This window comes from Thamnophis elegans, chromosome 16 (genome assembly GCF_009769535.1).
Source record: "Thamnophis elegans isolate rThaEle1 chromosome 16, rThaEle1.pri, whole genome shotgun sequence".
Lineage (NCBI taxonomy): Eukaryota > Metazoa > Chordata > Lepidosauria > Squamata > Colubridae > Thamnophis > Thamnophis elegans.
This window is the reverse complement of record NC_045556.1, coordinates 222315-238965: the sequence shown is the minus strand read 5'-3', so window position 1 is coordinate 238965 and position 16651 is coordinate 222315. Positions and strand designations below refer to the sequence as shown.

At 40.7% G+C, this 16651-nt stretch overlaps 1 protein-coding gene across 2 annotated transcripts; it reads right to left on the bottom strand.

Annotated features, from left to right (window-relative positions):
* Positions 1 to 531: 531 nt before the first annotated feature.
* LOC116519109 (transcription factor SKN7-like) lies at positions 532 to 16588 on the bottom strand. Of its 2 annotated transcripts, XR_004256622.1 has the most exons (5): positions 15513 to 16588; positions 15309 to 15381; positions 8250 to 8468; positions 5288 to 5349; positions 532 to 598 (listed from the first exon to the last, which is right to left on the bottom strand). XR_004256622.1 is itself a non-coding variant. In XM_032232808.1 (3 exons), the coding sequence occupies exons 1-3, from the start codon at positions 16272 to 16274 to the stop codon at positions 5315 to 5317; spliced, it is 870 nt and encodes a 289-aa protein (XP_032088699.1). In that variant the 5' UTR covers positions 16275 to 16582; the 3' UTR covers positions 5298 to 5314. The 2 variants fall into 2 exon arrangements, 1 of the variants encoding a protein (XP_032088699.1); XM_032232808.1 differs by lacking the exons at positions 532 to 598; positions 8250 to 8468 and having other exon boundaries at positions 5298 to 5349; positions 15513 to 16582.
* Between the last annotated feature and the right edge of the window lie 63 nt (positions 16589 to 16651).

The window sequence follows — 16651 nt, the reverse complement described above, 5'->3', positions numbered from 1 at the left end:
CTAGGCCATAGGCTGGTGCTTTACTAACAATTTTAAACCCTTATGCTAGCAGTAAACTATTTTCTTCATCAGACCAAAAACTATTTCAAACAAGTATGCTATATTACTGATTCTACAGGTAAGAATTACTTATTGCTTTACGGACTTGCATAAATAGAACATGATGACAATAAACAAATAATTAAACCTAATATCCACATTTTGGCTGGGGACCCAATGTCTGATGAGACGTTTTTATGAGGAAACTGCAGTCAGGAAACTGTTTGAAACTTGAGGCCCTCTCTGGACAGTAATGAGCTCTAGATTCCAAACTTTGCGTTCCCAAACCTGGACAGCTGCTCTAACACGTGTTCAGATCTGTTCACAAACCTCCCTGGCTCATATCCCATCTTCTGATTAGTTATTGTGTTGGGAAATAATTCCGTTGCTCATGAAAAGCAACCTCAAGGCAAATACATACAAGTGCTCAGATATTGGATAGTCCTGTCATGGGCTTGAACTACAATTTAAATCATTCTCTTACCCTTGTAGGTTCATAGGAAGGACTTGACTGACTGCTTGCATCCCAAGATATCACCCCTGCTCGTGTCCTCCATACCTATCAGAAGAAAGAAAATGCATGCTCTGTAATAAAATGTGAGATTCAAAGAAATCATGGGTTTAAATTAGGCTCAACTTCAATCCCCTGAAAGCATTCAGAAGATATCTCAGGCAGCTTTCTCCTGATTACTCACACCCAAATTAGATGAGTTTATATTAAGTGAGGTATATTTTGAAAAAAATGCTTTAAGCTTAGTTACACTGAATCACATTCGCTTGTTAATGACAAGGCAATTTGGGAAACTCTTCTTTTGTATTTCCTTTCAATCTATTTGCCCGTAGTAATAATATCTGTGATCTTACATACTGCAGAGTCCAAGCTTGATTGCAAGTCATTCACAAATGTAATGAAACTCAATATTTCCTTGCTCTCTTCTCTATCAAATGTGTTTTGGGAAATTTGGAAAGTGTGGCAAGGGAAAGTTTAACGGTATGACGGTGCTGATTCATCATCTCTAGCTGGTTGTTTTGCATGTTTCCTGGGCTCTGGATCAACTCTGAACTGGGTTCCAAAGAGATGCCTCAGAACACCGAGGATGTGAGTGACATTCCTTTAATCAGGGGTGCTCTTCCTGGGATGTGGGGCAGTTGCAGAAACCTGGGAAAAGGTGTCAATTCTTAAAAAAGCTGAAACGGGCGCTAGGTGAGCTCTGACATACCATTCTGCAAAACTATCCACCTAGTGCCACCTAGTCTACAATATGCCAAGAACAAAAACTTCAAGACAGTAATTCTCTGGATATACATCCATCATTTATTTTAAATCAGTGTTGAAAGGAGGCTGCTTTTACTGCTGGTAGTAAATGTTAGTAATTTTTATTTTTCCTCTAACTTCTTAGATACACAACGGAACACTTGTGAGTAAAAAGGATGTAACAACTGTATTAACTTAATACAAAATGGCCCAAATTCTTACGCTAATAAATTGCATGACAAATGATTTGTTTTTGAGAATAATCTTCATACAGTAATTCCACATGCAGGATTTACTCAAAAACCAAAGAAATGACATTTGTTGTCAACTCCATAACTTACAAAGCAATAGAATCTTATCATACGATTGATATATTATCATTATACAATGGTAATTTTCTAGAGCATTTCCCAGAGCCACAGTCCAGGTATAACTTTGCCACATTCTACAGCTGACAATGTAATCGTTTTATGTACTTGGTCCAAGGAGTGAGGAAGTGTGGTTGGTGGCTGGCACCAACGAAGGCCGAGGTCACCCTTGGCGTGTCATTCTTTTCTCCATAGAGAAGGCAAAATGACCACCACAGCAAATGCGAACATAAAGATCTTTCATTTTCCAATGCAAAGAAAGAAAACAATATATGTCTATGAAGATTCTCAGTCAGCCAGGTCAGGGTTGTCCCAAAGGTGCTTTTTTGGGAGGCAACTGGACTTTTCCAGTTGCCTCCTGAAAAAGCACCTTTGGGGCAAAGAACACAATACATTTAAAAGATTTGCAAAACTTACAGCACACATAGGCTCAAATACACTGTATAGAGAAAAAAATAGTTCTATAATTAGCACCTATAGCTTACATAGATGCAAGTAAGATTCTACTCTGAAAGCCCCATGAAGCGGTATATAAGTCTAATAAATAAATAAATAAATACTCTCATGAAAAATTCCATCAAAGTCGCTTCTAATACTAAATTAGTAGGACTGTCTTTCTTCCTCTTGTGAGCAAAATGCAAAACAAAAAATACCAAGTTTTTGGATAGGGAGATCAGAGGGAAAAAAATTGTGGTTATGAGGACAGGAATCAGATAGTCAAATGTTCTCTGGTTTACACTTAACTACTTTCACAAACAGGAGGAAATAAGCCAAAGAAATCATTTCACACTCACACAATTCTCATAATCACATTTAGTAATTTTCTCCCTAAACCGAATAACTGGTTTAAGTGATCATGCAAAAATCAGGCTACGGAAAAATGAAAAGCACTGTCTATACATTTTTGTTTCACACAATGAGTCATTGTTTTACTGTAATAATCTGTAGGCGATGATTCTTTTTTTTAAACATCTTTAAATATATTATGAATATGCAATCTGTTGAGAGTAATTTGAAAATAGTTTTTCAGTGTCATGCAAATAATGGATGTCAAAGTAGACTTTCTTTACTGAATTGCTTTCTTATTACCGAATAGCAAACCAAAGGTGTAATGCCAAAAAAGCCATTGGCTTTGTTAGCCAATCAATTGCAATGGACTGAAATAACACACTTTCCAACTAACATCATTCTATCAAGACCCCCAATGAAGATTTTCTAGGAAAGCTGTGAAATCCCACCTGCTTCCTTATTTGCATTTGGACACTGGACTGTTCCTGGGTTTTGTCTTTACAATGAATCAGATTCACTTATGCAAGCTACCTAGATTTCTTTTTGCCTTTGAAAGCAAGCCAAGAAGCACTTTAAATTGATACTCTTAACTGGTTTTAACAGGAGAACACTGCTATCACCTATTCAGAGCCGCCAGCAGCTCTCTGAATGTGGAAGCAAAACTCATCCCTCCTTCTCACTTCTTCCTGTCCCTCAGCTGCTTTCTGCAGATCAAAGCCTAATTGCTGCAAATAAAATCAAACAAAATGGTCTAAATCAGAGTCGTCAAACTCGCGGCTCTAATGTGTCACACACTGGCCACACCCAGGCCTGGTTTAGTGAAGGGGGGGGGAAAGTCCCGATATGTCACGTGGCACCGCCATGATGCCGCAAGTTTGACATTCCTGGTCTAAATGATCTTTGGCAGAAACAGGAACATACACATATACATACATCCAAAGGTCTGACCCCCCCCCAAGCAAAAAGTAGTCGTTAAGTTTACTTAACATTTCAAAATTCCTCCATTCTAATGAGAATTCTTTTAACTAAAGCAAATAAATTAAAAGGAAAAAATATGCAGAGCGTTTTATAGTATTAATAATAGTATTAACAAAATATTTTTTCAAAAATGGGGAAAAAGTTATGCAAAATTATTTCATGAACAAAACATTCCCCAAAACTGACCCAATTGCTCATCCCCTTGTTCCTGGGACACTCACTCCATGCAAGGAAACGACTAGTGACAATTACCGCCTATCAGCAATCCTCTGCTGCGAATCAGGTACAGATTTATTCATCCAATGTTCATGGCTTTCTTTTATCTTCCCAGTCTTCAAGGGCTTAATATATTAGGGATGCACTATCTGAACATCTTGATTCCCCACCATTCAATTCAAAGTCTTTTAAACAATTCTTTAGCTCAAAAGACAGAATATCAAGTTAGGATTGTAATGCCTGGAATTTATTTTTATCAAGGCAACTGCAGCTCATTATTCTTGAACATCCTTTAAAGCGACAGGACGTACCTGAACAAAATTGCCCATTGTCGAATTATAAATCAAAATTTATATTGCTCAAGGCCACTTCCAGTGCTTTATAAAAGCACAACACTATGCTCATTATCCCAAGCTTACATAAAATTCATGTTATTATTTATCTTATCAATTTCTTCAACTTCTTATAAAAAGAGATTATTTGCATAGGAACTTCAATCAATTCTTCCAAACTTTTTAGCAACTGCAAAATTTCAAAATAGCAATTGAACTCTGATCCCTAATAACCAAATAGTCAAAAGAAGCTGAACGAACTGCCAAAAATACCAAAGCCAAAAAACCTTTCATCTGAATTTTATCTGAAGTAAATGTAAAAATTTAGTAGCAACTGAATTTTCCCATATTGATTTTCTGTGTGTGGCAAAAATGGTCAACATTCTACACCTGCAACCTATTGTTTTCCATAGATCTTTTCAAACTAATTCCCGTCAAAGTTAAGGGAAATGTGCACAGGTTTAGTTAGACCAGCATTCCTGGTTTCATCCGAAGATTTTTATGAAGCATCTGAGTTCCAATGAAGGAAATCCTCCATTTATGAACGCAAATGACTCTCTAATTTTGGTTATACATTGTTGTGGTAAGTTGAGTCATGTGACTGGTCACCGTAAGTGAATCGCCTGGTTCTTAAGTCTGAATCCAGGTTTTCTAATGGGTGTTTTTAGCTGGAAAATGGCAAGAAGCCTTGCAAAATGTGATCCCGTGGCCATAGGACCTCTGCAACTGATTGTAAATGTGAGCCGTTTGCCAAGTGCCCAAAATGCCATCACAGGACTGTAGAGGTGGTGGGGTAGATGTAACATCAAGGATGGGTTGCAAGTGATTTTTGAACTAACCATTTGCAAGTCCAGGACTAAGTGTATGTCACAAATGTTCCAGGGGTTGCCATTATCCAACATACCGACAAGCTTCCTTGAAGAATATAAAACGTACACCAAGATAGAGCCGGGAAACAAATACATAAAGTAGAAATAGAAAAAAATGTGGTTTGATCAGAAGCCAAAACATTCTTAGTGTTCTTTTTAAGATCAGACTTTTTAAAAAATTCTCTCCAATTTCAAACATAGTTTGTTACATTTTGAGGGTCAGAAGGCAATTAAACTAAGGTCATAGGTGATGCATGGAGCTTGTTTTGCCTTTGATTTTATCTGAATATTACAACCCAATGCTAATGTAACTTTTTTTAAGATCCCAGGATCCAATGTTAAACTTTCTATTCTTCGTCACAAGTCTCTCTCCTTAGAACCCATTCTGCACTTCCCAGTTCTACTGCTTCTACATTAGAGGTGAGGTGGGTTGTCTCTTACTTGCTTATTCTGTTTCATGGAGTTCTTCTATATCCTCCAAGACGCTTGGGTACAGTTGTTCCCTGCAAGCAGATGGAGACAGTAACAAATACAATTTTTTAATGGCAACATCCCCAGTGAGGGGAATTTACAGGCTCAAAATCTAAATCTTCCAAGGAAAGTAAAGAAAACCTACTATCAGACACAGAAATATTAGTTGTTGTTAGGTGCTTAAATCTCAGGTGAGGTCAAAATAATTCTGTAGATGTTAAAAATATAACTTAGGTCAGCCCTACACTAGATAATATATTCATTGCTAAATTTATATGAACCTCTGAATGAAGGCAGGAGCGCTGGGCAATTCTCACAGAACCCAGGTCAAAGGAGTCCTTCTCCACAACCTGTTTCCCAACAGTTCTCAAGCTTCCTAGGCAGCCTGGCTAAAAAGCACAGCAGGTGGGAATCCAGGAAATGACAACTCCCAAATACCTAATGAGCACCAGGCCCAGGGAAGACTGGACTCGAGTCCCCTCTTAGAAAACAATGCACCTTTGCAACCACACTCAATTCCATAGGAAATACGTAGAGCACATAGTGAGGCCTGGATTATTTTCTTAAATACCATTTCTTTTAAGGAACTGGCTTCCACCTGGCACATTAATTATTGTTAAGTCTTCAGCATGTTAATGTCTGTGTTTCTTTGGGATACAGTATTTGTTCCAATATAAATGAGAGAAGCAGCCATCAGTTCATTACAGGGCACTTCCAATATTCAAAGTGCCACCAAAATCAATACCGTAACATGGCTTTGAAATTCAACCCTCCAAACATTCTTCGGAGGTCAAAGACTACTATGATTGCTTTAAAAACTAAATTATACCCACACCATCTGCTCACACTGAATCTCACAACAATGTCAAAACCTGAATGACAGAAAATGAGGAATTAACTTTGGTTGCTAATGAATCCGCACTTGCCTTTGTTTGGAGGTTTGTAATAGAAAAAGCAGAACATTGTTCTTACAGGGAAGAGCATACGCCAGGCCTTTAGCACCACTAAACAATAAAGGCCGTAAACATGTGCTCTATTTATGGCAACTTTTCCAATTTAATATAATATCCAATCAGAGAAAACCCTAGAAGCTGCCTGGTGGATCACTGCTCACTAGCAATGATGCTAGCTGCAAAAGTGGATTTATTATCCATTCTGCTTTCATTCTGCCCAAGGAAAGTTATCCAGACAGATTGATCCTTGCTATCAAATCAGACAAGATCACAGACTGATCAACTGCTTTATCCAAAACTGCTTAAATGTACATCACTGAATTTTACATGAACAGTCAAACTTCAACCATCAGTAAAATCCTATAGTAAAGCTAACACAAATAAACTTGTGTACCATTATATACTTAGCTAATATTTATTTGCAGAGATGTAAAAATAATTAAGAATGTTTGCACATTTTAATAATTGAAATTTGCAGCAAACACTGCTAAATCTGATTTAGTTCTCAGTCATCAAGACACCTGAAAATGTTGTTTTCTTTCATTTAAGGCTTTCCAAAAGTCTTTAATGTCAAACGTTTAAAGCAACATTTCCCCCTTTAATTGCTTTAATTAAATATTGTCCAATGACCATTGGGAATACCTTGATGTAGAAAAGATCTCCATATATGCACACTAAAGTCAACTAAACATTTTCTAAAATTAGCAGCATCGACTAACTAGATAATCAACCATGTGCATCATAAAGTAGTTCTGCTAAAGAAAATTCCCGGAGAACAGAGGAACAAATAAGCCTTACAATAAAGTAAAACTGGTTCATTTAGTCATTTTCAGTCTGGTTTAGTGGGGATGTCTGACAAAGCCACAATCCTATATTTCAATAAATAAAATTTACCCTGAGAATGAATTCATTCATCATTTGTTTCTTGCAAGTACTGCTGCTATATCCTTCAGAGAAAAATTGATACTGCTTTTTTCTGTGTTTTTTGTACCCTAGTTTAAAAACCTGCCATTGCAGCTAACAGGGCCTTCCTCAGATCCCTGTTGAGAAGCAGCTCGTTCCCCAGCCCACCAAGTTTCTTATTTTTATTGTGTTAGTGAATGTTAAGATTTTTTTAAAGTGGTGCATAACACTTTGATGGACAATACATAATTTACAATGAAAGTTGTATGCAAACATAAATATAAATAGCAAGATTATACACCCACACACCCACACCCACACCCACACACACACACACTGTGCCTTAATTTCTTTGGCTTATTATATCTTGCTCCCTTTCTTCTGCACTTTAAATGAAGTTAAAGGGAAAAGCCACGTCTAAACTATAATCTATTGCATGAATGCCATTTCTGGCTTCTACAATAATATATTCAAGAATTACATGTCATTTAATTTTTTTAAAAAAATGTCTGCTAACTAAGTGAAACAAAATATACTCCACTATTAGGAAGAAAGTTATTTGATCAATATTTCACTGCATGAAAATCCAAGTCATACACAAAAGGCTGAAAAGTATTTAAATGCAACAAGCGATATATAGCATGTTTAAGAAATCATGTACAAAATTTCTGTATATAATTATGAATGGCCGCCCTGTGAGAGTAGGAAAACCAGGAGTGCTAGGTGTTATACAACGCTACACAGCCAAATATAGTTTAAATGACAGGGAAGGAATTAATCTAGAAGCCTAAGAATCCTGATTTGAAATTTTACCAGTATGTTTCAGTATGTAGCCTTCAAGATTTTGTTTACCCAACTGTAATACAGGGGTGATTGGTAACATTTTCAAGGAAGGATTGAAAATTGGTGCAATTTTTCCCAAGTAACTGCTGACAAACTGACTACATGGCTTACATAATAGATATGAAAAGCTTTTGCGTGGGAAGAAATAAGGTACCACCAAGAGCCAACCGATCTCTGGGAAGAGGGCTGTTCACTGGATTAAATACACACAGACAGTCTAAGACCTAACTGACCTTATCATCTTCCCCTTTTCACTCCTACTAGCTCATAACATCATCTTCTTCTTCTCGCCTTCTCTTTATCCAGGTTTGTTCATCATTCTTTTTCTCTCTCTCTTCACGAAAACTCACTAGTTGCAACAGCTTCCATTCCTGGACAGTGGCCGGTTTGTTTGTGAAAGAGGCTGACTGATACTTGCAGATGGGGGTCAACTGATTTTGTAGACGGATATGCTTTGAGAGGCAAATCATTTTATTTAATTGGTTATTAATGGCTAGGATTTCAAGAGAAATAACACACTAAGCATATTACATGTGGAAATAAAAATCCACTGTTCATTTTATTTTCAAACTTTTTAAAAAACATATTTCCCCACAGTGTCACAGTCAGTAGGTAAATGCTGGTGATTATTTTGCTATGGGTCTGTTTAACTGAAAGGAATTAAGCCATTAAGAAAATAATTTCACAAATCTGCGGCTGCTTAAATTTTTGACACAATAACTTCGGTGAACATAATCTTAGTATTTAGGGAACTAAACCCCCGCTATGCTGTAAAGGTAGCTTTATAACCCAATTTCCCCATCCTCAGATGATCAAACTTTTTTCAACACAATTGCAATCAAAGAAAAAACATGAAATTCATCAGCTGTTGTCTTCATCAAATTTTCAGAGAGGCACTTGGCTTGTTTTAAAAGTTGAAGTTAAAATTACAAGGATTCCGCAAGAGAGTGGGCGTGACAAAATGCAAGTAAAATCCTCAGGGAGATAAAGGATAGTCAACTTTAGTCAGGACCACAACAATATCCTAAATGCTTTCCATTGTAGGAAGCTGGGAGAGGATCAAAAGTGCTTGTCAAGGATAAATAGAAACCTAATGTATCTAATTCTATTGGACAAGATATAAAAAGTGTACAGGTTCTATAACAAAATATAACACATGCTGTCTTAAGAACAGATCCACCCAACTCATTTAAATTTTCAATATCTGTTCTTCTCTGGGAACATTATCATCTCCTGAAGTTCTGATTTCTTAATTTTCTATTACACACATCAGTTAACATTAGCCCTATTAAATCAATCTGATTTTTTAATTTCAGGTGGAATGTTTTGACTACAAAAAATGCACTAAGCCATTTTTAAATAACATTATTGCATTCACAATGACATGTATCTTCAACAATTAAAATGCATTTTGTATATTAACTTTAAAATATTAACTCCAGACAGAACTGTTTTTCACATTAATTTGGGAGTATTTTCCCCAATTGACAGACATAATTTGTTGTACCTACTTAGTTGCAGAGATTTTAACATGTCAAATACAACTGGCTCAATTTTGGCTGTCACATATTCATGTATTTGCAATTCTGGCCTTATTTTTGGTTATTTACGCATAAACATTTTTTAAAGAGTTGGGATAAGGTTGTTTGTATGGTATAATTTGCCCACATACCCGGCCTCTTTCAATTATTTCATTAAAGGATCAAATTATTCCAAGCAACTGGGGTAAGTGAAGCAAGAATGCCCCATATATTGGTCCAGCAATTGTGGTTAGAACAGAGCGAGGAGAAATGAATACAGCTACTGTATATCGGACAGAACGCTGTGTTGGGCCACAGACTCCACAATCTAAACACTGAATTCCAACAGACTCAAGGGATTGTTATTTATGACCTCATTATCTACAAGTTTACACTGGCACAGAACTCCTGCAACTAATGCTGCTGCTAGTAATGAAATAACTTTATAAACTCTAATTGAGAATTTAATTATGGGCAAGACTTAATTGCTTTGCCAATCTGTTTTCTAGTGCAAACTGACTGACTGGTTGGGGGAAAAAAGAGTTTTGAAAGGAAGTACAGATAGTTCTCGACCTACAACAGTTTAGTGACCATCTGAAGTTACATGACTTTTTCAAATGTGTGACCATTGCAGGATCCCTATGGTCAAAAAATTCCCGATAAAGTTAGAGAAAAAATATTTTGCAAATCTCAACAAAATAATAGTGAAATATATATGGCAAGGGAAAAAAAGCAAAACTTAATCTAAAAATGTTACAAGATGGAAGAATTGGAGGAGGGTTTGGGTTACCGATTTGGGAACTATATTATCAAGCAGCAGCAGTGTTACCATGGATGAAAGAATGGATTGTATTGAGAAATACAAGGTTATTGACATTGGAGGGACATGCCTTAGTTGGGCTGGCATGCCTTCTTATGATATGGGAAAAACAAGAGGTGGTTATTTTCAAAGGCATCATATAAGAAATGCTTTATTAGTAGTATGGGAGAAAGCTAAGAGAAAAAACATTTGAAGATACCAGCTTGGCTTTCGACAATGGAAGCGTTAATACATCTAAATATTAATATGGGAAACATTGTTAGATATAAAGATATTTTGACAGAAAAGGGGAAACTTAAAAGGAAACAAGAATTAGAATAACAAGGGATAGACATGGTTTGGTACACACAATTGCAGATACAATCTAGATATGAAAAAGGTGCTAAAATTATATGGTTTCCATATGGAGATGACAGAATTGGATGAGATACTTACAGGGACAGAACAGTGAATGATTAAAAAATTGTATAGCTATTTGCTGCATGTTAAACTAGAAGAGGAACAGGTAAAAGAAACGATGATAGCATGGGCAAAACTTTTTGGATACTCGATAGAGTTAGATAAATGGCAGCAACTATGGGAACAAAATTATAAATTAACAATGGCAACTGCATATAAAGAGAATTTGTATAAAATGTTTTATAGATGGCACATGTCACCCGAAAGATTGGCAAAAATGTTTAAAGATAAATCAACCAAATGTTGGAAATACCATCAATTTGCAGGGTCATATTATCACACGTGGTGGACATGTACCAAAGCGAAAAAAATACTGGGCAAGAATTCAAATGTGGTTGGAAGAGATGACACAGCAACATACCGACTTAAAACCTGAATTGTTCTTGTTGGGTATCTTACCAGGGAAATATAGTAAAGAAATGTATATTTGATTATTCATGTAATAACTGTGGCTAGAATTGTATTTGCACAAAATTGGAAAGCTAAAGAAATTCCTAAAGATGAAAATGTGATTAAGAAAATATTGGATTGTGCAGAAATGAGATGATTAACGCTAGCAATTAAAGGAAAGGAAAAATCTGATTATAATATATGGGAGTTATTTTATCATTGGTTAGAAAATGAATATGGATAAAAAGTATAAAAGTAAATAATTTAGGAAGAGAAATGTTATAACAGGAGGAATGTTAAGTTGTAATGCTGAATTAAGAACAGATGTATATAAAGAATTTGGTGGTAAGCTATAACTATTACGACACAAAAAAAATTGTACTCAGATGACACACTGATTGATGAATGATGAAATGTTTGTTTTAAAAGAAAAAAAATAAAACTTTTTCAAAATTCAGACACCTGGCAACTGGAATGTATTTATGAAGGTGCAGGGTCCAGGGGTTGTGTGATCACCTTTGCACTTTCTGACAAGCAAAGTCAATGGGGAAGCCAGATTGCATTGATTCACTTAACTGGGCAAAAGAATGATTATAAAATGAAGCAAAACTCATTTAACAATTGTCTTGCTTAGCAACCAAATTGTTGGGCTGAACTGTGGTCGTAAGTCAAGAATATTTGTGTTTTATGACAAGTCTGTAGTAAGCTACTCAGCTCCCAAGATTATTCCCTCATACTTTCACACATGCTAAAGTTAGTGCTCTAAAATTTTGAAGCACAATGTGAAGAGCAGAATCGTAAACTTTATTAAGCCTTACAAGCCACAGCAACAATGATTAAAATGGTAGTTGAAAGTTACAGTCTTTACAGGAGCCACATAATATAACCAAGAGGATTCTCTAGTCGCCTGTAGAAAAAATGGAACCAGCCCAGGTACCATACTTATTCTCTATGCCCAACATAGACTGAATGCTCTGCAAAGTTAAATGTAAACCTGGGGTAAGATGGGTGGCCAATTAATTTTACAAATAAATAAAAATTAATGCCAGTCTAGAGGAGATTGGATATAGGCCAATCAATTTCTAACTCACTCTTGAGGCCTTCTTGTCCACTCAATATTATCTGAAGAAGGCAGAAAGCAGAAATGCAGATATGGTATGAGAGTAAGAAATTGGAAGTTTTCCTCCAAGGAATTTCTTTCAGAAATCTCTGCTTTGCTCGCCCAACTTCTGAGGAATGCTGAAATATTCTGGCATGTCTTCCCCACTTAGTGCACCAAATTAGATAGCTCATTATATAGACTGAGTGATACAGGATGTGTATTAAAATTAAGCATAATATAATAAAACCGTAGACATGTTTCTCCAGATTAAATTATTGAAATATTACTGAAGACTCAAATGTAATAAGGAAGACTAATAATATTGAAACTATTAAGATAAACAAATTTTATGTCAAAGCTGCCAAATCCCAAACACAAAATATTCAAATCATACCCAAAATGCAATTTGCAAAATGCTGTCAGAACAGCAGAATACATGGTAAAAGGAAACAATTTGGCCACCGATTTGCAATATTCTTTAGAAAATAGATAATTATTAATAGAGAATTAGAGAAACACACTAAGGAGAATTACTGGAAATACTTTAATCAATATCGTGCTCATTTCACTTTGTCAAACCGTGAGAAGAATAAGCAAATAGTATGTAAGAAACTATACATTTAAATTAGAGTATTAGTGAACAATTCTATTAGAATCTAATACTAGAATTGTCAGCTGTCATGCAAGTTTACATGACATCAGACACAAGAGTAACCAGCAAATCTGTTGTAAAGGAATAGCTGAGCTACAGTGGAAGAGGAATACTTAAAACAATAGACAACATAACTCCCTTTAATATTGGCCATGAAGCATCCGCCACAAAGAAGTTGAGCATGCTCTTCCAAGTGAGCAGAAAACTTGTCTTTTTAATTTGCTAAAGAACAAAGACATCCTAACATTGTAAGGATAGAAACAAAGAGACAAGCTGACCCAGGAAAAATACAAGTTCTTTCCTTCAGAGGCAAAGAATCTTTAAATTACAAACAGTCGGCAATCTACCTGGACAACAACTAGATTTCAGGTCTGAAACTAAGGCAATTGAATTCTATAACTATATAGACAATTGCAAATAAAATTATTTAATTTCAGGAAATATTAGAATAATTCAGTCATGATATGAAAGATGCTGTAGACCATGACGTGGAAAAATAAAGAGGGATAGAAAAAAAGTTGGTGCTATAATTTAAATTACACAAATAAAATTAAAAGCTTTATGAGAAAAATTACACTGTATAGATGTGATTTAGCATAGCAAGTGAAAGTGCTGAAAGAATTTTTTCATGTTTAAACAGAAATGAGTTTTTTGATTTCATGTAAGCACTGTATTAATATTTATCCCGTCCCCCTAAAAATACTGATATTAGGGGTGAAATCCAGCAGGTTCTCACAGGTTCTGGAGAACCTGTAGCAGAAATTTTGAGTAGTTTGGAGAACCGGCAAATACTACCTCTGGCTGGCCTCAGAGTGGGATGAGAATGGAGATTTTGCACTATCCTTCTCCAAGGAGTGGGGAGGGAATGGAGATTTTTGCAGTATCCTTCCCCTGCCATGCCCACCAAGCCACACCCACAGAACCAGTAGTAAAAAAATTGAATTTCACCAGTGACTGATATTTATTTTCAAAATCCAGTTTTCAGATTATAAAATTTTTGAATTCACAAATCCATCAATTATCCAAAAATGTTAAAAATAACTTGTATGTACCGTAGTAAGGTAGGAACAACTGACATGAAATATTCAGCATTCAGAACATACGTGCAAAGTTTACCGATATGAAAAATCAACATTTGGCAAGGAAATCACTAAATCTACTCCAACAAGGTACACATTAGATCAGAAACATAATTCTTGAAATACAATCTCTCCTTCTACATTTATATAAAAGGATTATCAACTGTAGAAAATTTGAAAGATGTTAAAAATGTATGCACAAATGATGTAACAGAAGCATTTGCTTTTTTACAGAAAGTCGATGAAAGGATTGAAAGAGAGAACTAAGGATATCATTACACATGGGTGGCTGGTTTGCAGCTTTGCTAAATTTCATGCAATTTCTAGACAGATAATAGTACAGGAAAAAAATTATTTTCCAACATCAAGAAACCCCGAAAAACCCTAATTATCGTTAATTATTTCTGCTTCTTGTGCTAATGATTAAATCTACCCCAACATATTACCGAGTAGTATATACTAAGGAAGCGTGTTTAGCAACCATCGCTTGGGACAAGGGTGGTTAGCTTTAGTAGCAGTACAACAGGACCCCTGCATCATCTGCATGACTATTTCTGCTCCGTTTGTCCTGGATTGAAGAACCAGGCAGGGACGGAGACACCACAACCAAGGGGGCGGGGGCGGGAGGCAACGGCCAGCTTGCCGAGGCGAAGGAAGGGCCGGATCCAAACCAGCTCTGGGCTTGCCTCCCTTGCGTGCAGGGAGCACAGGGGCCTCCGGGGCTTACGGCTCTCATTCTGCCCCAGGGCCCAGTGGAAGGGGAGCCTTCTTCCCGCGCAGCAGCCCTAGCTCCGAGCGCTGCTTTCGTCCTTCCCCAAGGTTGCGGGGGGGGTTTGTGCTGCTACAAAGCCGAGGAGGAGTCCGGGGCGGAGCACTCCCGAGGGCCGCATCCTCGCAGCCCCATTAAGTAAAAGCCGCCAGCCTTTTTGGAGCCCTGGGAAGGACGAGGCGCCCGGCTACAAGCGGGCCGTTCCGCGGGGCAAAAGGGGGGCGTGGAGGGGAGGCAGCCGGGAAGCTTCGCTCGAGGCCGCCTATTCTTCCGACCGTCTTGGTAGCCCAACCGCCCCCAAGGGCTGCGTCCGCCCAAAGGAAGAGCCCGGCGGGGAAGCCCAGCGGAGCCCCTCAGGATGCTGCCCGCCCCCCCCCACCCCCGCTCGCTCCTCCCCCCGCCGGGCACTCGGGGCAGAGCCCGATGAGGGAGCGCCGCCAGGCCCCACGCGCCCGCCCGCCCGCCCTCCCCGACGCGCGGCTCCTTCCCGCAGGGCCTCACCTGCCCCGCCGAAGCGGCTGCTCCCCAGCGTGGTGGGCCGGGCCTTCCCGCTGTTGACGGGGGGCGAGAACATCTGCAGGGGAGACAGAGAGAGCGAGAGGGGGGGGGGGCGGAGAGGGGGGGGAGGGGAGGCTCCTCAGCGGGGGGGGGGCGCCGAGGGCCTCGGGGGGGGGAGGGGCGCCCCACCGCCCGCGCAGGGCCTACCGCGCTGAAGTCCAGCAGGTCGCTTAGCTCCTTGTCGGTGCCGATGGCGGCCAGGCGCTGCTGCTGCTGCTGCTGGTTCATCTTGGCCGCCGCCGCCGCCGCCGCCACCTGCGGGACGGGCACCCACCGGCCGCCCGCTCCGAGGGCGGCCGCGACAGGCGGGCGACGTGCGCCGCCTCCCTCCCTGGCGGAAAGCGCGGCCTCCGCCGGCGAACTCTGAGGGGTCGCAGCACCGCCACGTCGCGCCGCCTGCCCGGGATCCCTCCGCGCAGGGCGTGGCTTGCCCTTGCCCCGCCCATCGCCGGTCAACGCGGCGGCGGCGGCGGCGGCGCTCGAGAAGAGCCCAAGGGCCGCTGTCCGGGCGCCGGCGGAGAAGCCGCGGCCGGAAGGCGACGCCAACGGGGCCGTGGTGGGCGAGAGGGGGGGGAGCCGAGGCCAGGTCGGCGTCCCGGGGAGGCTGCCGGGCGGCTTGCCAGGCCCGGGCTGGCTAGTGTGTGGTGTGTGTGTGTGTGTGTGAGAGAGAGAGATTTTCCGGTGCAGCCGCCTCGAGGGTCCTAATCTCCGCAGGAGCAGCTCTGCCCCCGCCCCTCCCGCCGCCCCCCCCCCGGCGCCCACGCGCATTACGCTCCGGTCCCTGCGCGGAGCGGCGGCCCTCGGACGGGACGGGCGCCAGAGCCAGGCCCCGCCCCCACGCGCCTGCGTCGCGCCCCCCGAGCGGCCCGTGGAGGGCGGGGCGCGCGTGGCTCCGCCCCCGGCGCTCATTGGGGGCCGCGTCTCGCAGGCCCGGCCAGCAGAGCGGGTGGGGTGGGGCGGGGGGGGGGGCTGCTGTTTCCAGGGACGCCCCTCGGCCGTGCGCGGGAAACAAAGGGCGGCGCGGGCGCTTCGCTTCCGAACGTGCCGGGGCCCTGGAGGGTTTGGCGCGCGGGAAGTTGCCGGGCGCGTCTCCTACCCGCCGGACCGGCCAGCGCCGCCTGCGGGGAGACACACCGGCCGGGCGCCGCCACCGCCGCCGCCGGCCACGTGGGGCGCCCGAGGGGAGGGGCCTCCGCGCGTCCCCGACCCCCGCCGTTCGTGGCCCAGCCGCCGCGCGCCGCCGCCGCCGCCGCCCTCCTCGCCGGCCCCGCCGCGCCCCCGGGTGA